Raw genomic sequence first — 23,112 nt, 5'->3', positions numbered from 1 at the left:
GGAGGAAAACTTGAGATTATTGTTCTAGTCTTTATATAACAGAAACTGTAGGTTTTGAAATTTTGTCAAGTTATTGCAGTGCATCTTGCAAACAGTAGACAATGTACCCATGGTAGGCCAATTGTGGAAGGAACATGCATTCAGAGAAGGAATAGGTGTTTTAGGCTTTAAAGCCTGTTCTGCCATTTAATAATATCATGGCTGATCTAACTGTAACATCAACTCAGTCTTCCCTTCTACCCGTGGTAACTTTTCATCCCTTTGCTTATCAAGTATTTATTTACCTCTGCATTAAAAATATTCAAAAACTCTGCTTCCACCACTCTTTCAAGACCAGAATTCTGAAGTCTACATCCTTTGGAGAGAAAAAGAATCACCTCCTCTCTGTCTGAAGTAGGCAATAACTTATTTTTAAATGATGACCCCTACTTCTGGACATTGCTGCAACAGAAATCAGCCTCTCTATATGTACCTCATCAAGACCCTCTGACAGTTATGGCATCCACCACCTTAAATAAATATTCTATTGCAATCCTGAATTTTGACTCACAAATGGTAGAAAGGTTTTGGGGAATTAGAAGGTTAGTCATTTGTCACAGAATACAAGCCACTGACCAACTCTTCCAGTCCAGTTAAGTTTCTGGTCAACAGTAAACCCCAAGATATTGATGATGGAGATTAGGCTGTGGTAATACTATCAAATATCAAGAACAGATAATTAGATCTTTCTCTCAGTACTTCTCTCCTTATTCTTGAGAGTTGTAATTTCCTGGCATATGTATATTTTGTGAATGTTACTTTCTGCTGATCAGCAAGCCTAGAAATGGTCTTGTTGCATACAGACCTGGAAGATGGCCAAGCAAAGCTGGAACAAGTCCTTTGTTATCTAAGGAGTGACAAATGGAACTGACTATTGGGCAATCATAACAGAACATTCCCACGTTCCTAATTCTGACCTTGAAGAAGCAGCTTAAGTTAAACTGGTCTATGATACATCCCTGAAGAATTCTTGCTGCAATATCCTAAGGGTGAGGAGATTGGTGTCCAACAACCACAAATATTACATCTATTCTGATGAAGGGTCTTCAATCTGAAACATTAACTCTGTTTCTCTTCACACAGATGTGGCCTGACTTGCTGAGAGTTTCCAGCATTTTCTCTTTTTATTTTAGATTTCCAGCATCTGCAGTTTTGTTTTATTTTCACAAGTATTATGCTTAGTGTTAGATGGGATGGTACATAACTATCCCTTGATTCCTAAAGACTCTTATGGACACTCCTTGATGTCACACTTAAACAAATGCTGCACTTGGTGTCATCCCACCTCTAGAATTCATCCCTTTTGCTGGTCGACAAGAATGATCATCACTTTGTTGATTAAGGCTGGGCTAATTGGCTGGATTAGTTTTTAGTGGATGGGACACATCCAGAGAATTTTCTAATTAGGTGCCAATGTCACAGCTACATTAGAACAGCTTGTCTAGAAACTGAGGTAGCTCTGGAGAACACACTTTCAGCATTACTGCTGGGATGGAGTCAGACCCCAGAGCTATTGCCATATCTACTCTGCTCAGTTATTTCTTGACATCTTGATATCTGTATTGTCAATCATATTAGCTGAAGTCTGGCAACTCTGAAGCTGGAGATCCTAGCATTAGGCAGGTCATCAATCCAGGACTTCTGGATAAAGATGCCGATAAACACTTCAGTCTTTTTTCATTTCCCTCCTTAGTTGGATTCCATAATCATTGAGGATATTAATAGTCATGCAGTCTTTTCCTTAAGTGTTTAATTGTACACTGCCATTCACAACTGGATGCAGCAAATCTGCAAAGCTTTGTTCTGCAGATCAGTTGGCTTTAAGATCATTTAGCCGTCCCTAACATGCTGTTTATGTTGTTTGACATATACGCATTATATTGCAGTCTCATCAGATTGCCCCCTCATGTTTAATATGCTTTTCTACTCAGCCTCAAAGCAGATTTTTTCTCCTAACTTATTAGTCATGGTAAAGTGAGAAAACTACAGGTCTTGAAGTCACAAATGGCACACGGCACCACAGGGGTGCCCAAGTTTGAAATCTATCCTGTTCAGTAATATGGTAGAGCCACACAACATGGATGTTTTCAATGTAGAGACTTTGCCTTCACAATGATTATGCAACCGTCACTTCTCCCAATACTGTCAAGGACAGATGATTTTGTGAATTTTAGATTGACAGGGACGCGGCAAAGTAGATTTTTCCCTCCCATTCTTTCACCATCTGCCACAACCTCAGCACTTCTGGATGGGCCCTCACTAATATATGTAATTCTCAATACTGTATGATCCAGCTATAGTTCTTTATGGGATGGCTGCAGACCTTAGAAAAAGTTAAACATTTTTCTTTAGAGATGACATGGAGCTTGAATAACTTCTGCTCACTCATTTCATCTCTTCCTCACAACTCCCTCCTCACCATTTAAGTTCCAATGGTAATGTGAAGAAGGGAAGGTGATTACACCTCTCTTTCTTGGCTTCACATTGATTGTTCTGCAACCCAGCCAACTCCAGTCTCCCCCACATAACACAGAGTTAGCTGCGAACACTATATTCCTACAGTTCATTCACGCTTGAAATTTATCTGGTCTCAACGCAAGGTAGTCTGGTGGGCAGTGCAAGCATCATTCCTGCCACCTTCCCTACATCATGATGTCAGGAAGTAGCCTCATTTACAACTGGGATGCTGAGACCATACTCATCTGTACATTCCCCAAATAATAACATTATTATAGGTGGTCACGGTGGTGCGACAGTCAGCTAGCCAAACATAATGGCATCATTATTCATTACATTACCTTTCTTATTTCATCTCATTAGATAAGCTAAGACCTGTGGCAGATGCCTAAATTTAATGCCTTCCTAGCATAGTCTTTGAAATGCTAATTATTCCAGATATTTCCTCTCTTACAAACTTTTTTGGAACAACAAGAAGTCATATTGAACTAATTCCAGTTTTGTGAGCTGAAGCACATTTCCTCAATCCTGATGACATCATGGTACAGATTTTCCTGGCTCCCTCTTGTACACTGCTGGACAGGTGCAGTGCACATGCTCAGGCTGAGCTGCAGCTGATTACTGCGTCTGGAATGGTAATCATGGCCTGCAGCACCTCTGGCATAGCTCTGTCCCAAATGAATGTACAGCACCAACGTGGGAGAAAGTGGGGTGCAGCTGTGACATGGGCCCAGCCCTCAACCTCAGAGTATTCTAGTTGCTTTTCAACTGGAAAAAACCTCCATGATATGGGGGATGTTCCCTTATCTATAAACCTTGTATATCTTGCATTGGGAAAGAAGTCACTGTCTCATGTAGGTGTGCTGCTCATTGAATATCCTTATTTCCATAGCAGAGTCCTTGAGGTTGGAGTCCATAGGTTCCTCAGCCAAAAGAAAACCATTTCAAGTCTGGATCGGAAGCAAAAGAGTACTCAGCTGCTCTCTTCTCTGGTTACCTGATGCTCCATGAGACACTTGCTCCAAGTTTTCATTTACTCTCTCTAGATTTCTTGGGTGAAAGTCTTTGCAGCAATCCATTTCTTTCACCAATTCCACAACAGCCACAAATCTCAGCACCATTCTCCAAATCTTTTGTTCACTTGTTACATAGAAGTTGCACTCCTGGCACACTAATGAGCTGACTCTGGGAATAACAGAAGGGTCAATGGAGCAATTCACATTTTCCAAAGTTCCTTCAGCACAAATGGTTCTATGATATGTTGAGGTGAACATGGGTCAAGGTGCCTTTACCTCTAATGTCCTCCCACTGATTGGGGAAACTGGTTGGTTTCATTCAATGCTTCCTCCAAATAATCCAGTTAAAATAAAGAAGAACAGTACTTAATATCCTGCTGCAAAAGCACTTGAATGTTACTGCACTCTATATGAGTGATGCCATGATAACTGGCTGTAATAAGTAGCAGGCTTACATTGTAATAATACTGCTGTTTTCTTTTGTTCTTGTTTCATGGTATAACGTCAGGGTTTATTTTCTAATCTTGATGCTAGTCAGGTTAAATAGTAAAGTACTGCAGCGAATCTTGTCAGAATAGTATAAAATGTTATATAATTGTACAGTTATTCACAGCTCCAATAGCAGGTTTATCTGCATGCTGCAAGCATATTGTTAGTAGGTCTGGAAGTAGGTAAACTTCAATGGGCAAGTGATGGAGTAGCCAACATCTGACTCTGTAATTGATGGTTATTTTTATGCAGAATGGCAAAAGGTGAGTGACTCTGGATGCAGTCTACATCACTCACATCCATCCTACACTTGGGTAATTGGGTGAAGGAAAGATGAGATCACTGGCTTCTGCCTATTTTTCTCTGCACTGGGAGGGTTCTGATCTACTATCAGGAGGCTTTATGTAGTCAGACAGATTTCCAAAGGGAAGGAAAACCAAGAAAAAAAAATCCCATCTCATTTATGCCAAATTTGAGCAATTGGTTTTACATTCCTATTACACTGAGTTGAGTGCAATTCTTGGAGTGAAGATGGATCCATTCCTATCAACTGGTTCAGGAGGAACTGCAGCTCAGCAAGCCACTGACAGCTCACCTGGACACAGCACACTGTCGGCTCTCAGCTGGCCTCATGCACTGTCGGGCAGCCAACTGAAAATCTACCCAAGTTTTTGACCCACCGCAGATAAACTTTTCCCTAAGGTTTTCCTCAAGACACTGGGGAGGACATTATGGAAGCAGAGGTTGGACAGACAGAGGAAGTGTGAGGGTCAGAGGAAAGAGAAGAGAAAGGGTGCCCAGAGCATGGAAGGATGCAAGGGTTGCAGTGATGGATATAAGAGACAGGGAAGGAGAGTCAGTGTTGGACCAAAGGTGGCTGATGAGTGGGGGAAGGCACACTGAAGGAACGAGATCACTGGAGCTCAGTGGATGCCCGTTGAAATGGCCAGCTCAAAGTACAAGGCAGTGGGTACCGCTTCTTCTGGGAGGGCAAACAGGAAGAGAAACCCAGTTTAAATGTGGTGAATTTATCTGTCAAGAATGTGCTAGTCCAGTGTGTCAACAACTCCCCTTGTGGTATAAGTAAACATCTCATGACCCTCTGACTCACTCTAAAATAGAACCAGCACACTACAGTTATCAGTGCATTTGCCCTGTCCTTGGAAGCTACGAATGAGGTCAAGAAATATTTCTACTGTAATTTTAGAAGGCCTGGTCCAATTCTCAGAGGGAGACAATTCGATCCTCCAGGGTAAATTCAATGCCACTGTTGGAAACAAATTTTCCACTGGATTGGAGTGAATCTACTGGATAAATGGGAAATTGGAAGACCAACATTCCAGAACCAAGGTCACTGCAACCCCAGTCACCAATCAGCACCACACAGATGATCCTTGCATACGCACATGTTTGGAAGCTCCGCTAGACGTTATTGGTGTCTCATTTAGTGAAGCACAAAAAAGAATGGGCAGTATCCTAAAGTTTTACAGAACAATCTGCTTCCCTGGACAACAATACCCCATTTTCCCAATAATAACAGTCCATGACAAGACCATGGAAAACATCGACACTTCCCATAGCTCAGGACCTAACCCTCAGAAAAAACATTCAGTGATGATGAAATTCACCAGTATCTTTGATGCATTAGCACAGCCATTGGCCATCTGTGGGAAAACGCACATGAAGATCAAGACCTCAAACCCAACACAAAGTTCGTGGTGTACCAGGCAGCAGTATTACCTGCCTTCATGTATGGTTCTGAGACATGAACTACCTATCCCTGCATAATCCTTCAAATCTACTAGTAGGATAAGCAAGTCAGTTTCAGTGTTCTTTCCCAGGACAAGAACCCAAACACTGTGGCCCTAATTATACTTGGTCAGCTCCACTGAGCAGGCCATGGCACTTACATGCCTGACACCACATTCCTGAAGCAGGCATTTTACTCTGAACTCCATCATGGAAAGGTATTTCCATGTGGACAGAAGAAATGATTCAAGATTAGTCTCAAAGCCTGCTTGAAAATGTATTGCACCTCCATCAACTCTTGCGAATCACTGGCCCGTGACAGCTCGAAATGGAGAAGGAGCATTCAGGATGGCTCCTTGAAGAAACTCAGGTTCTTTTGTCAGGAGCAAACAAATGCCCAGCATAACAGAGTTCCACACCAGCCTCCCCAGCAAGCACCTCATGCCTCACCTGCGTCTGCAGATCCTAACCAGAGTAGAAGCAAGTCAGCCTTGACCTCGAGAAATTGCCTAAAAATAAAAGGATCCAAATGCCTGGTTCAAATAAAAAACAAGTTCTCTCCATAAGACCATAAGATATAGGAGCAGAATTAGGCCATTCAGCCCATCGAGTCTGCTCCACCATTCAATCACGGCTGAATTTTTCAACCCCATTCTCCCACCTTCTCCCCATAACCCTTAAACCCCCTTACCAATCAAGAACCTATTAATCTCTGCCTTACATACACCCAATGACTTGGCCTCCACAGCCCTCTATGGCAACAAATTCCACAGATTCACCATCCTCTGGCTGAAGAAATTCCTCCTCATCTCAGTTTTAAGGGGACATCCCTTTATTCTGAGGCTGTGCCCTTGGATCCTAGACTCTCCAACTAATGGAAACACCCTTTCCATGTCCACTCTAGCTAAGCCTTTCAACATCCAGTAGGTTTCAATGAGATTCCATCCCTCATCCTTCTGAACTCCATCGAGTACAGGCCCAGAGACATCAAACGCTCCTCATATGTTAAGCCTTTCATTCCTGGGATCATTCTCGTGAACCTCCTAACCTCCTCTGGACCATCTCCAGGGCCAACACATCCTTCCTTAAATACAGGGCCCAAAATTGCTCACAATATTCCAAATGTTGTCTAACCAACACCTTATAAAGCCTCAGCAGTACATCCTTGCTTTTATATTGTAGCCCTCTCGAAATGAATGCTAACATTGCATTTGCCAACTTTACTACTGACTCAACCTGCAAATTAACCTTGAGGGAATCCTGAACTAGGACTCCCAAGACCCTTTGTACCTCTGACTTCTGAATTTTCTCCCCATTTAGAAAATAGTCTACACCTATATTCTTCCTGCCAAAGTGCATGATTGTACCCTTCCCTACACTGTATTCCATTTGCCACTTCTTTACCCACTCTTCCAACCCGTCCAAGTCCTTCTGCAGACTCCCTGCCTCCGCGACACTACCTGTTCCTCCACCTATCTTGGTACACTCTGCAAACTTGACCACAATGTCATCGGTTCATTCATCCAGATCATTAACATATAACGTTAAAAGTAGCAGACCCAACACACCCCTGCAGAACTCCACTAGTCACCAGCAGCCATCCTGAAAAGGACTCCTTTATCTCACTCTCTAACTTCTGCCAGTCAGCCAATCTTCTATGCATGATAGTACCTTGCCTCTACTACCAATGGCTCTTATCTTGTTTAGCAGCCTCATGTGTGGCATCTTGTCAAAGGCCTTCTGAAAATCCAAGTAAATAACATCCACTGACTCTCCTTTATCTAACCTGTTTGTTACCTCCTCAAAGAATTCTAACAGATGTCAGGCAAGATCTCCCCTTAACGAAACCATGCTGACTTTGTACTATTTTATCATACACTTCCAAGTACTCTGAAATTTCATCCTTAAAATCTTACCAACCACTGAGGTCAGGCCTATAATTTCCTATCTTTTGCCTCCCTCCCTTCTTAAACAATAGTGTCACATTTGCAATTTTCCAGTCCTCTGGAAATCCTCCCTAACTCCATTGATTCTTGAAAGATCACTACTAATGCCTCTGCAATCTCTTCAGCTATATCTTTCAGAACTCTGGGGTATAGTCCATCAGATCCAGGTGATTTATCCACCTTCAGGCCTTTCAGCTTCCCCAGCACCTTCTCCTGAGTAATGGCCACTACACTCACCTCTGCCCTGACTCTCTAGAAGTTCTGGCACGTTACTGGTGTCTTCCACAGTGAAGACTGACGCAAAGTACTTATTTAGCTCCCCTGCCATTTCCCTGTCCCATATTACTATTTCTCCAGCATAATTGTCAAGCAGTCCAATGTCCACTCTTGCCTCTCTCTAAAGTAACTTTTGGAATCTCCTTTTATATTATTGGCTAGTTTACCTTCACATTTCATCTTCTCCTCACTTGTGGCTTTTTTAGTTGTCCTCTGTTGGCTTTTAAAGGCTTCCCAGTCCTCTGGCTTCCCATTAATCTTTGCCATATTGTATGCCTTCTTTTTTGCTTTTGTGCTGTCCCTGACTTCCCTTGTCAGTCACAGTTGCCTCAACCTCCCCTTACAGTGGGCTTCTTCTTCCTTTGGATGAAATTCTGCTGTGTCTCCCAAATTACTCCCAAAAACTCCTGCCGTTGCTGTTCGACCGTCTCCCCTGCTAGTGTCCCCTTCCAATCAACTTTGGCCAGCTCCTCCCTCATGCCTCTGTAGTTACCTTTACTCAACTGTAATACCATTACATCAGATTTCAACTTCTCTCTCTCAAACTGCAGGGTGAATTCTATCATATTATGGTCACTGCCTCCTAAGGGTTCCTTCACCTTAAGCTCCCTGATCAAGTCTGCCTCATTACATAACACCAAATCCAGACTTGCCTGTTCTCTAGTGGGCTCTACCATAAGCTGAGCTAAAAAGCCACCTGTCTTTACTCACTTCCAGCTCAGAAAATGGGATAATGATCAACAGCCTCTATTTACATTGTCTAAGGCATTTCGCTGAGTAAAGCAGTATAAATGAATTCAGAAGCAAAGAAGATATTTAGAGTGGAAGACAAAAATTTGGTTTAAGAAATGGTTTCTAAAGTGGTATCAAAAGGAATATAGAAATGGGAAGCTTAGTGAGGATACCGGGAAACATAGGACCCAAATAGGACCTAAATAATTAAGTTAAGACAGGCAATGGAGGCAGCAGAGGATGGACCAAATGCTACAGTGAGTGGAACCAAAAGTTTAAGGCAGAGGTTGTAGGACTGAAGGAAAAGCTAGGATGAGCATATGAAAGCACTGAAATTCAAGGATGAGAATTTTAAATATGACGCCATGGTGGTCAGGGAGCTAAAGATGGGTTCACTCGGCTATGGATGGTGGGTGAGCATCTTGGTGGAGAGTAATTGGTGGGCAGCCGAGTTTTGAAAAAGCTGAAATATGTAGGATTTAATAACTGTAAGATAGCCTGAAAAGCTTTGCAACAATTGAGTCTAGCGCAAACAGGCAATTAATTTGCTGAACATGGCAAGATGCAACTTTGGTTACTGATTGCTTTTCTGAACACTTCAGGGTGTTTTGGCACATGCAGTATGTCTACTCTTGCTACTACAGCAGCTCATTTTCAACACATTCATTCACCAGGTAAGATAATTCTGTCTATCCCTTAGGCAGAAAATGTAGATAAATCATAATGATAATAAAGACTTATTGTTTTGTTAATTTCCTTTTCAATTCCAAAAGAATGATATGAGCCTCGCAAAACAGTAGGTGCTCATGCAGAATACCATATAGAAATTGTTAAAGTATGAATACCTTAGGACAGTGATAAAACTTTAATTAATTTTCTTAGAACTTTTTCCATACAATTGCTTTTAAGTTAAGACCTCTTAAATTTGCAGGGTCTCACACTGCCCTAGAATCTGCTGATTTACATTGTGAGGTAAACAGAACATCAGCAATAATAGAGGATGCATTGGAGCTTGTACAAAAGCCACTTTCATTTTTTGTCTGCAGACTCTCCCCACTGCTAATGGAAATTTTACACAGACCATCAATGAGACTTGCACTCTTTTAAGTCATGAATCATTTGAGGTGGGGGTGGTGGTGAAGGACACCTTTCTAGACAGTAGAAGTTAGAAGTTTGGAAGGAAATGTGGAAGAAGTCTTAGTGAATTGCTCTATTACCTTTCTTAAACAGAGGAATAGCATTGGCTTTTCTCCAATCCTCTGGGACCTCACCTGTGGCTAAAGAGGAAAAAAGATCTCTGTGAAGGCTGAAGCAAGCTCCTCTCTTGCCTCTCACAATAATCTAGCATAGATCCCATTAGACCCTGGGGACTTATCTATCTTAATGTTCTTCAAGGATCTCAACTCCTCCTCCTTCTTGATATTTACATGCCCCAGAATATCAGCATACCCCTCCCTGATCTCGCTAACCTCCACGTCCTTCTCCTTGGAGAATACCGATATAAAGTATTTATTTAGTAATGATAAATCCTATGACATCGATGGTGGGGAATTCAGTGATGGTAATATTAATGACTATCAAGAGGGGATTATCAAGATGTTCAGATATGTTCATATTGTGATGCCATCAAAGCTGGCACTAGCATCTGTAGCAAAATTAACAGGTATATACATTGACTTGTATTCCAGGTCATACATACTCACATTTGTCTTGACCTGGATCCACATCTTCATTATCTGTATTACTGGGTAAAGTCCATGGTTGGCGAGTAGCTAACAACTGTGGAAAAGATTCATCCTAAGAAAAGGTAAAATACATCTTAGAACCTATGCACAAATTAATAGTAAACTCTACTAACATCATAACAACAGCTTTTCATTTTAATTGTATAGAATACTCTAGCCATAGAAAATTTCCTGACCAATTCAAAACTGTTAAACAAATGTAACAGAATTATCCATAACACCTATCCTACAAATATTCAGCTAACTTTTGTTCCATAAGTAGCACTGATACCAAAAAAAGACATGCGAAAAGGAAGAACATTCATTTTTATAGCACCTACCAAATTTTCAGGACAACCCAAAAATTTTACAACTAATTATTTACTTACAAAGTGTAATGATTCCACAATAGCAACGAAGTGAATATTAGTTCATATTTTATGAGCATTTTTGTTGAAGGATAAATGTTTCTGAAGAGAATTCTCTATTCTTTAAGTTGTATCATCTACTTCAGAGGGAACATAGGACATTAGTTTAACATCTGAAAGACTGCACCTCTGACAATGCAGTACTTCAGCACTGCAATGATTTAACAGCCCGGATTATGTGGTCAAATTCTGAAATTAAGCTTGAAACTTAGCAACAAGACTGCTAAAGCTGAGTCCGATTAATGCTCCATGCTGCAGTATCAGCAGTGTGATAGTACTAGATTTATATACCTTTGAAAGAACACATTGTTCGCTATTTGATCATCAACTTCAAAAAATTGTTACACAATTTTAAGAGACTAATGAATTTGGCTTGTATTTTTTTTTACGCATTATCATGGTTCAACATGTGCTCACTATTACCATAGAATAATACAGCACAATACAGGCCCTTCAGCCCACCATGTTGTGCCGACCTTCAAACCACACCTAAGACTATCTAACCCCTTCCTCCCACATATCCCTCTATCTTAAATTCCTCCATGCACTTATCTAACAATTTCTTGAACTTGACCAATGTATCAGCCTCCACCACCACCTTTGAGAATGTTTGTTGTTTTGATTTCTTGTAATTTTTATTTAGTTAGTTATCTGCCTCAGTAAGTCTGAATTAAGAAATAGCTGTGATAAAAAAAAGTTATAAACTAAAAGTCAAAGGCAATGAAATAAAAGGATGAATAGCTCTTCCATTCATAAACAAGCCAAATTTCATTTACAGGAGATTTGAGGGCACTGTGGATTAATATCTGGACAATCAGTTTTGATTTTGGGATTTAAACTAATCAAACCATTTGGCCAAATGTCTTCTGCTTTTCTGATGAATGTAAAAGTCCTGTACAACAAAAGAATACCACCTCCCCCCCCCCCCCCCCCCCCCCCTTTCCCCTTGATGGTTCCAAGAACACACAGATCTTCCATAATCAGTGATAATTAAATAATAAATTGCTGACACTGCCGGCATTAGCAAAAAGGGGAGCTACTGTAGAGTGCTGGAAACATTGGAACAGGATTTCTAAATCTTCAAAAGGATAAGGTTAAAGTTGAGCTAGAAAAGAGAGAACTTTGTTCCAAATCAGAGTGACTTGAGACTCATTCTTGTTGACGCTAGGAAAAGAAAATGAGCAATATCTCACTATCCAGCATTACATTCAGTAACTAAGTTCACCAAATATATTTAAATAAATACTCAAATCAATAAATAGGAGAGAGTTCAAGATATAATAAATACTTCTTTAGAATTCATGTCACAGCAGATGGAGGCATTCAAATACAAAATACAATGAGATGCATACATCTAGTGAACTACCAATGCAGACTTGCTTTTATATCTTATAAAAATCACATTGCCCTCAAGTGTAATCAGCTGAGGTCATTGCAATGTCTTATTAATGTTGGTTGCAACAGCTAAATAGAAGGAAACCCTTGGGCAGGCTGGGGGGGGGGGGGGGGGGGGGGGGGGGGTGCAGGAGTGAAATTGATCTTTGCCAGTTGCACAAAACAGACCCAGAGTCATTTGGCAGACCATTTTACACTGCACCCAATTTTCTTTTCCACTGAAGCAACAGACAATGATCTCTCTGTCACACTGTGACTAAGTGCTTAAGTAGATTATCATCAACACCAGAATGTAGCAGAGTGCGCGTTACACCTGGAAATATTCCTTCCACTAAAAAACCTCCCATGGTGTGAAATCGGTACCTGATTCCACTGCAGAAAGTTCAAGATAGATAGAATCTTTAAAGACCACAAGCTTTAGATTTGGTTATAGCATAATTCGTGAAAGATTCCTTTGTAAAGTAGGACTATTGTTTGGGCCAAGAGCAGCTCTGTAGTTCTCAGGTAACTTGGTGCAACGCACCCCCAAGATTACCTCATCTCCCTGCCATTTCCCTCTTTTTTCTCTTTATTCTTAACAACATAACAGAATATTTCTAGAAATCAATCAGATTAAGACACATAGATTAGCTAGATAGGTTGGGTTCCTTAAAATGCTGGAATTTCTGCAGGAGCTGATTCAACATTTGAACAGGCTGATTAGTATTTTGCTGCAGTCCTTTCAGGGAATAATTCTGTTCATTGAGATACTAACACAGAGATGACACCCCATTCTGGACAGGAAAGACACCTACGTTAGACTATTGTTTATTGACCACAGCTTCAATACTTCAGTACTATAATTCCAAGCGAGCTCATCACCAAACTGTGAGACCTAGGACTCAACACCTCCCCTTGCAACTGGATTCTTGACTTCCTGACCAACAGACCTCAATAGTAAGGATAGGCAGCAACACCTCTAGCACAATTAGCCTCAACACTGTCGCCCTACAAGGGTGCAGCCTCAGCCCTCTACTCTACTCCCTATACACTCATGACTGCATGGCCAGATTCTGTTCTAACTCCATCTACAAGTTTGCAGATGATACCACCATAGTGGGCTGGATCTCAAATAACAATGAGTCAGAGTACAGGAAAGAGATAGAGAGCTTGGCAACATGGTGTCATGACAACAACCTTTCCCTCAATGCCAGCAAAATGAAAGAGCTGGTCATTGACATCAGGAAGGGGGGCAGTACACATGCTCCTGTCTACATCAATGATACTGAGGTCGAGAGGGTTGAGAGCTTCAAGTTCCGAGGAGTGAACATCACCAATAGCCTGTCCCGTTCCAACCAAGTAGACACCATGGCCAAGAAAGCTCACCAGCACCTCTACTTCCTCAGGAGGCTATAGAAATTTGGCATGTCCCCTTTGACACTAACCAACTTTTATCAATGCACCATAGAAAGCATCCCATCTGGATGCATCAGGGCTTGGGATGGCAACTGCTCTGCCTGGGACTGCAAGGGACTGCAGAGAGTTGTGGACTCAGCCCAGCACATCACGGAAACCAGCCTCCCATCTGTGGACTCTGTTGCTACTTCTCGCTGCCTCAGTAAAGCAGCCAGCATAATCATAAGACCCCACCCACCTTGGACATTCTCTCTTCTGCTCTCTCCCAAGGGGCAGAAAATATAAAAGCCTGAAAGCACATGGCACCAGGCTCAAGGACAGCTTCCATCCTGCTGTCATACTATTGAACCGTTCCCTAGTACGATAAGGTGGACTCGTAACTTCACAATCTACCTCATTATGACCTTGCACCTTATTGTCTACCTGCACTGCACTTTCTCTGTAGCTGTGACACTCCATTCTGCATTTCGTATTGTTTTACCTTGGACTACTTCAATGCACTGTGTAATGAATTGATCTGTATGAACTGTATGCAAGACAAATTTTTCACTGTACCTCGGTACAATTGACAATAATAAATCAATTCCAATTAGTAGTGTTTAGCATCACTATCTAATAAAATGGAAGATTCCAAACTGAGCTTATGAATTGGGGCTTCTCCACAAGTGAAATGATAAATTTACTGACAACAGGAAAAATGTGAATAAAACAAAATATTTGGAAAATAAAGGTTCCTAAAAGCTTCAAGTTGCACTTGCAGAAGTGTTAAATTCACATGTATAACTTTAGAAGCACATAAGATCCCTGAACCCTTTCACAATTTGAGTGGTATTGTTGAGCTGGAACTTGTAAAAGAAAGTGGCATCACTGGCTATTACCCCTTTTCTATGGAACTAACCAAAATTCTTGTGCGCTTCCTCCAAATAATAGAAATTATATTGGTAGACAGCATTCAGACAAGCTGCATTTCCAATATGATGGGTTATCTGTTCAGTTTGTTATGGTTCTGCTTGTTTTACCTCGTTGCAATGAGTAATTACAATGGGTAGCCAAAGTAAAAAAATATTGCTCAATATTGTCTGATCACTAAAGTCGTTTCTCAGAGGAAACCTTCCCTTATGGGAATCTTAGAAACATAAGAGCACATAAGGGCCTTACCTCATCAATGCCAACTGTGATGCGTATCTGCACTGATCTTATTTACCCACATTAGGCCTGCATCCCTTTATATATGAATCAGCCTCTCCATCTGCATTCTGACACTCTGCATCCCACCCCTTAGTCTCGTTTCAACCCTTTTTCCTTTTAACTTTCCATTACTGTTTTATATTTAATTGACACACAACACTGCAAACGACAATTGGGAACAGAAGATATTCCACAATCTTAGAGAGAAACAAGGACAATTTAAGAGTGGGCCAACCAGTTTTGCAGATTTTGAAGAATAATGCATGTAATTGCTTACTTATTACATAATGAGACCATTCATCTCATCAGGCCCATACAAGCTCCCAGAAGAGCAATCCTATCACTCACATTTCCTCCTCTCCTATTTTCCTACAGCCCTATAGCTTTTCTCTCTCACGTGCCCATCAACACCCCTTTAATTCATTTAATATTTACAACGAGGGGTAATATACATTGGCTAATTAACCTGCCACTGTGTCTGTGGGATGTGGGAAGAAACCAGAGCACCCAGAGAAAAGTCACACAAAGCATAAATGGCAGTGACGCTTCACTCCCTGATAAGCTCAACGCCTTTTATTCATGCTTTGAAAGGGGGAATAACACGACACCTGTGCGAATCCATACGGCATCCAGTGACCCTGTAATCTGTCTTGGAGGACAATGTCTGAACATCCTTCAAGATGGTAAACCCTCGCAAAGCATCAGGCCCCAGTGGTGTACCTAGCTGGGTACTGAAAATCTGAGTATTCAAGGACATCTTCAATCTCTTACTGCTGTGGTCTGAGGTTTCCACCTGCTTCAAAAGGGGAGCAATCATTCAAGTGCCCAAGAAGAGCAGGGTGAGCTGCCTCAACGATTATCACCCGGTAGCACTGTGAGGGAAGTACTTCGAGAGGTTGGTTATGGCTAGAATTAGCTCCTGCCTGAGGAAGGACCTGGACCCACTGCAATTTGCTACCGCCACAACAGGTCTACAGCAGACACAATTTCACTGGCTCTCCACTCTGCTTTGGAGCACCTAGACAACCGCAAGATATACATCATGCTTATCGATTACAGCTCAGCGTTCAGCACCATCATCCCCTCAGTATTAATCAACAAGCTTCAAAATCTGGATCCCTGTACCTCCCTCTGCAACTGGATCCTTGACTTCATTATAGGGAGACCATGGTCAGTGCAGATCAGCAATAACATCTCCTCCTCACTGACTATCAACACAGGCGCACCTTCAGGATGCATGCTTAGCCCACTACTCTACATTCATGACTGTGTGATTAAGCACAGGTCAAACACACCTATAAATTCGATGACACCACAGTTGTTGGCAGAATCTCAGATGGCGATGAGGCGGCGTACAGGAATGAGAGAGATTGGCTGGTTGAGTGGTGTCGCAACAACAACTTCACACTCAAATTCAGCGAGACCAAGGAACTGATTGTGGACTAAAGGAAGGGGAAGCAGAGAGAACACACACCAGTTCTCATTGAGGGGTCAGAGGTGGAAAGGGTGAGCAGCTTCAAGTTCCTGGGCGTTAACATCTCAGAGGATCTATCCTTGGTCCAACACATTGATACAATCACGAAGAAGGCACGCCAGCAGCTCTACTTCATTAGGCGTTTGAGAAGATTTGGTATGTCACCAAAGACTCTTACAAGTTTCTATAGATGTACAGTAGAGAGCATCCTGACTGGTTGCATCATCCCCTGTTATGGAGCCTTCAATGTGTAGGATCGCAAGAGGCTGCGGAGGTTGTAGACTCAGCCAGCTCCATCACGGGCACAACCCTCCCCACCGTCGAGGACATCTTCAAGAGGCAGTGCCTCAAGAAGGTGGCATCCATCATTCAGGATCCTCACCATCTGGGACATGCCCTCTTCTTGTTACTACCATCAGGAAGGAGGTTCAGGAGCCTGAAGACCCAAACTTAATGATTCAGGAACAGCTTCTTCCCCTCCACCATCAGATTTCTGAACAATCCATGAACAGTACCTCATTATTCCTTTCTTTGCACTATGTATCTATTTTTGTAATTTATAGATTTTATGTCTTTGCACTGTACTGCTGCTGCAAAACAACAAATTTCACGTCATATGTCAGTGGTAATAAATCTGATTCTGATTCAATCACGGGAGAATGCATAAATTCCACAGAGACAGCAGCCAAACTCAGTATTGAACCAGGGTCCCTTGAAATACAAGGCAATAGCCTAACAGCTGAATTACTGTCCTTTCCAGAATACAATTCTGAAAAACACTGAGAAATCCCATAAAATCTCTAATCACATAATAGGATTGAAATATGGTACTCATTCACTAAATGACAATGAGCAATTATAAATGGAAAGACATTTGGCATGTAATCCCTAAAACATTGGTAAGACTCTCTGAATTTCATGTAAGAAAAAGCAAAAATTAACTCTTTAAGTTACTGTAAAACAGTGAACTGAAGAGGGTTGTTGATATAATCTGAACAGTTATTGCAGAGAATCACATTGAATGGATTGACATGGCTGAGAAATTAATGTTTAAGTCAAGAGTGCTGACTTTTCAAAATTCTGCATTAGACATATATAAACACCCAATAGGACATTAATTTATGGAAATAACTGTAGATAAAAATAATGCAAGTTTGGATGAAATCTTCAGTGAGTTGCTGAAAATGGCATAACTAATCTCCACTTGACAGAAGTTCTTTTCCAGCCCATAAAAATAAAACAAATAGCCCAATAAGAAAAGACTTGCTGCTGCTTAAACATTAAACGTACATCACAAAGATGCCGCTGTAAATGGGTCTCCTGGGTTAAATTCTACTCGGTACACAACACGCTGCTAACATGCATATTCCTTCTAAAAGTCATGCAAAATTCTTCAGTTTGCTATTTTACTGGCGGTTTTAAATCATTTAAACTAAACCCCTTAATGTCTCTGACAATGTAGTCAATGGTAGTGTTTTTTCTACTAGCACCCCGTGGTATAATTTCAAGGCCTTGTTAACGTGATCAGATGTCTGAAAAGAAACATTGCTGCAGTTTAAAACATAATGTTCTTTTTTCAGTAAACTATTTCTACCAGAAAGGATAGCAAATTAACTTCATAATATAAATATTCAATAGTCACTGTGATGCAGCCGTATTAAATCAGTTAATTCATATTCAATCTTGTAATTTTTCAGATATGTTGAGGTTCACTCATTTTAAATGGAAAATGAGACGTCATTCTGAACTGTGCATGCTACTCTGGATGATGGAATGGAAATGCATTTTCCTCAGTCTTACAGATAATAATTCCACTCTTAATATTTCTCAGATATTGTCAGGTCTGAGTGAGAAAAGGACAGAGTATCAGCATAGCTGCAGACCTTGTAAGAAACAATAAATTTATAACGATTGTTGTGACTCAGATTAGGCTGTGGTCATGATTGATGGCTTCAAAAATGGCCCTAGGCTAGCAGGTAATTTATGCAGCATTTTGCAAAAGTTGGAGTGGACTCTGAATTCTTGCTGATTGACTGCTTGGTGTATAATGCATGATATATAGGCTGTAGCATGGCTAAACGTAACTAAATTTGAGGAAGAACTGAAAAGGTTAATTAGTCAAGTGGATAAAAAGAATAAAATGATTGGGGTATCAAAATTGTTTTCAAATGTCAGTTCTCAGTACTGTGCTCTTATTCATGTCAGCTGTATCTATTTAAAACAGAAAGAGGAAATTTTTAACTTTTTCTGCTCGATGGAAAGTGGATAAAATAAGCGCTGTAATTTAAGTGCTGGACTTGGGTCTTTCCTTTCTCTCAGCTGTCTTAATTGAATTTTATTTGGGATAGAGGTTTAAGGAAGGTGTTGGAGTGGGAATTGAGGTACCCACCTCATTTCGATGGGAGCCTCATGAATACATGTAAATCAGAGTCCAATAATGCCATTAGCAGCCCAATGCAACATTAGCTGTCTACTGAGCAGTGCATCTGTTCTCACTGTGATGCTTGGTTAAAACTGATGGACACCTTGTAAAAAGCGTTGGATGTCCTGGACCCCATGAGGTAAATTTAGGTAGCATCTATCCTGGGTTCCCTCTTTTCTTTGGCAAGAGACATCTCAGAAACAACTCAAAATTCTCTCATCATTCCCGAATCATACTTGACCACCAACTTGGAGCCTTTGCTCTGCAGGTCTTTGCAGATCCAGATCATCTGTTTTATTGATATCACTTTTATTGATAACAAATTTATTATATTTCCCAGATGTTCATGTAAATGGAAATCCATTCCACCACTCAGAATAGTGTTGGCAGGACACGAGGAAGACTTTGAAAATTGCCTTGCCATCTTTTATCTAAGAGGGCAGATAGAGGCCCCAGTTTTACATCTGAGAAGTTTCTCATCCTTCCATACTGCACTAAAACATCAGCCTAAATTATGTGCTCAAGTTTGAAACTTTGAACCTGTAAGCTGCAAACTCAAGAATGAGAATGCAATCTCTGAGGCAAAGCTGACACTTTCATTACAGGGTATCGTAATAACACTCAGTCTGCAGCATACAGTTTTCATTACTCAATATTTGGATCAAAAACATCTGGCTTCTGAACAAATATGCCAACTGAAACATTATCAGTGATTTTACAGTAGAATGAAGTACAAAGAATGGAGATTTCACAAGGTGCAGCTGGGAAGTGGATTTTTCAATTGCACATTAGTAATTGTATTTAGAAATCTAGTAATCAAGCTCTAAATCAAATGAAGGAAGTTAGAGCTCAGAAATAAAAGATCTTACATTTCACTACGAAGCCCAATTTTGTGATTGTCTAATCATTTCAAATTAGTCAACATGGCTTAAAGCCAACCTGTACTACTGCACAACACAGGAGATCATAAGCTTCCTAATCTTTTGATGTTGCAAAGGAGGCTTTAGTGAGGAAAGTGGAAGAGGGATGTCTTGTGTCTGCAGAAGCCAGGAGATCACCAGAAACACAATTTGAAGGCAGTGGTGGTCAGTGCTAGAAGTCAAGCTAGGACTTGAATGCAGTGTTGATCTAAGTTCAAATACTTCACGTGTAGAAACAATCTGATCTCTTCTCTTGAAAGAAAAAGGGAAGTGGGCCAAATGTAATTGTCCTTCTCACATCTACAATCTCTTTTAATTTACAAGCTGCAGATAATTTAAGTGTGTACCTCCTTCCTCCGCCCTTCATCTCACCACAACCCTACCCTTTTTGCCACCAGCAGAGATTCAAGACACTTCATGTAAAGTAAAGGGAGAATCTGTGTGTGGTACATGATCGGGCATAGCAACCAGAGCAGGGGAGTGAGGTAACCTAGTTGCCAGCTTTCCAGAGAGTGAGGTCACACAGAGGTTCTGTAGCAGAGAACTCCGATGGGGATTTCAAAGGAGCAGCCAAGTTGATGGGAATGGGCCCCTCACACATAACTTGTTGCTGTGGTTCACTTAGTTGAATTGCACCCTGATGATGCTGGTCAAATACACGGAGGGTCGTGACCACCATTAGTCTCCACCCTATCATGGACAGTCTCTCTGTTCTCTCCACCCCTTTCCACTTTCTCTGCAATTTAAAACATGCCCATTTTCTAAGCCAGGTGAAGGGTCTCAACCCGAAATGTTGACTGCCCATTTCCTTCTATAGATGCTCCCTGACCCACTGAATTCCTCCAGCACCTTCTGTGTTGCTCCAGATTCCAGCATCTGTAGTCTCTTGTGTCTCCTGTTTTCCAGGTCTAATTCCCAATGAAAGGTCATTGTCCTGAAGTGCTATCTCTTTTACTCTTTCCACAGATGCTGCCTGACCACTGAGTTTTACCAACAATTTCAGTTTTTATTTCATATTTCCAGCATCTGCAGCTTTTTGCTTTTCAAACTGTCTGTACAGTATACGTGCAGTAAACAGTAATTTCAGATGTGTCAACACTTCCTAATGCAGTGGCAATTTCATTAAACACTGCAAACAAATGCATGTACGTTGAATGGCACAATGGAAAGAAATTGGAAAATATGATGGTCAAACAATGGGAGCCAAGCACATAAATTTTATAAATCCCCATTTCTGTTACCTGGTGTCAACAGGAAGCACTTATTCAATATATATGTGTCTAAAGTAAAATTTGGCTATGTTCACATCATAGCAATGTGTCTTAAACATAACTTCACTAAAATAAAATACTTCAAAATGCATCAATACGATATTCCCTTCTGCTTCATATCCTTCTTTAAGAAAGGTTCTTGCCTCGAATCAAAAATGCCTATAATCCTGGAATGTCTGATATTTCCATATTTCCTTATGGGATAGAAGCAGGAAGTCACAGATTCCATCATCACAGTTTCTGCTTCTATACATTTCGGCTGGGAATTCCTCACCTCCTTCTTAACTCATTTCTGCTGCAAGCACCATCACCTTATCATTCTTTCCAAACAAAGGCCAACTACATCAAGTGCTTGTACAGTCTACAACTTCTTTGCTTCCATGTTCCATGCACTTATTTCAACTGGATGTTGTGAATTTCAAACCATGCTTCCCCCGGAGCTCCACAGCCTCCACCACCTGAAACAGTTGCCACATACATAATCTCAGTACAGTTATCATAATCTTTTTAATTTTTTTTTTATTTTTTAAAATTCTTTTTACTTTACAGCGTGGTAACAGGCCTTTCCGGCCCAACGAGTCCACACCGCCCATCTTTTTTAAAACCCAAATTAACCTACCCGCCTGTCTTTGGAATGTGGGAGGAAACCAGAGCACCCGCAGGAAACCAGAGCACCCGCAGGAAACCCACGCAGATACGGGAGAATGTACAAACTCCTTACAGACAGCGACGGGAATCGAACCCCGATCACTGGCGCTGTAATAGCGTCGTGCTAACTGCTACGCTACCGTGCTGTATGTGTATGTGGTGACAATCAGCTTACTATTACCTGCCAAATCCACTTTAACCACTTCACATATTTCTCTTGTCTCACTTTTAAACCCAAATCCCACCATTATTCCAATTTCAGTGTAAAAGGCAAGAATGAATCCATGTTTTCTTCTTTCACTAAATTTCTTCATCCCACTTAAGAATCTTATTCCAACATTTTGTATTTTCTTTGCCTCCCCAAGGACTCTTACATTTCTATTTCTTTATAATTTTCAAAACAGCTATTGAATTCCCATCAATTTTCTCAATTCAAGATAAAACAACCTATTATCTAGAACTCAGGCTCTTTGATAATATTGTGATATATTTACATTATTCTTTCTACAAAAGTATTATATCTCTTTGACAATAGTAAGACTAGACCGCCTATGATATTCCAAACGTGGCTCGATTATTATTTTATAATCACTCACTTAAACATTGCACTTTCATTAATATTCCAAATCCATATAAATTACAAAATTCTATTTGGTTTCTTAATGGTTGTCCATCCACTTGTGCATTGGAAACCAACAACAGCAGTTTGCGTTTATATATTTCCCTTAACGTAATAAGAAGTCCAATGATGCTTCACAGGAATGTACTCAAACAAAAGCTGATACTGAGCCAGAGACACAGAGATTAGGGCAGATAACCAGAAACTTCATAAAAGTTGTCACACAAGAGACTGCAGATGCAGGGTTTTAACCCGAAACGTTAGCAATTCCTTCCATCCTCCACAGATGCTGTTTGACCCACTGAGCTCCTCCAGCAGATTGTTTGTTGCTTCGTAAAAGGGGTAGTTTTTAAGGACCATCTAATTCAAGAACACAAGAACTCAGGCCCATTCCTGTTGTGGAGCAATTTAAAATTGGGATTGCACAAGAGACATGAGTAGCAGGAACAGTGTTCTCAGAGTTGAGGAGCCGGAAGGAGCTTCAAAGATAAGGAGAGGCATTGCAACCATGATAGGAAGGGAGTTTTAAAATTTAGGTTTGGTTAAACTGGGAGTCCATGTAGTTCAGCAATGGCACATGGGAAATAGAGTTTTGGATCAGCTTAGGTTTTGGGCAGGAAGGCATTGATACTGATTTAGAAGGCAGCAAAAACATGGACAAAGGCTTAGTGGCTGATGTGCTGAGCAAAGATGGAGGATCAGTGACTGAAAAGTAAAGAACTGCAAGATACGGGAAATCTGAAGTACAAACAGAAAATACTGGAAGTATTCAACAGGTCTGGCGGTATTTGAGAGGTAGAGAGTTAATCTTTCATGAGAACTTGGAAAAGTTAGAAAACAAGCATGCTTTAAGTTGCAGAGGGGGGAAACAGGTAGAGAAAACAAAGGGAATATCTAATATACCGCAGATTCCCAATAAAAATT

At 40.9% G+C, this 23,112-nt stretch overlaps 1 protein-coding gene across 1 annotated transcript in view; it reads right to left on the bottom strand.

The window, feature by feature from the left end:
* Positions 1-23,112, bottom strand: part of c9h8orf34 (chromosome 9 C8orf34 homolog) — a 274,725-nt gene that overhangs the window by 4,804 nt on the left and 246,809 nt on the right. The window contains exon 13 of the mRNA XM_052023371.1: positions 10,408-10,501. Within this exon, the coding sequence (XP_051879331.1) occupies positions 10,408-10,501 (94 nt within the window). The remainder of the gene's footprint in view (positions 1-10,407; positions 10,502-23,112) is intronic.

Source organism: Pristis pectinata, chromosome 9 (assembly GCF_009764475.1).
Source record: "Pristis pectinata isolate sPriPec2 chromosome 9, sPriPec2.1.pri, whole genome shotgun sequence".
NCBI lineage: Eukaryota > Metazoa > Chordata > Chondrichthyes > Rhinopristiformes > Pristidae > Pristis > Pristis pectinata.
This window is presented reverse-complemented; position numbering and strand designations above follow the sequence as displayed.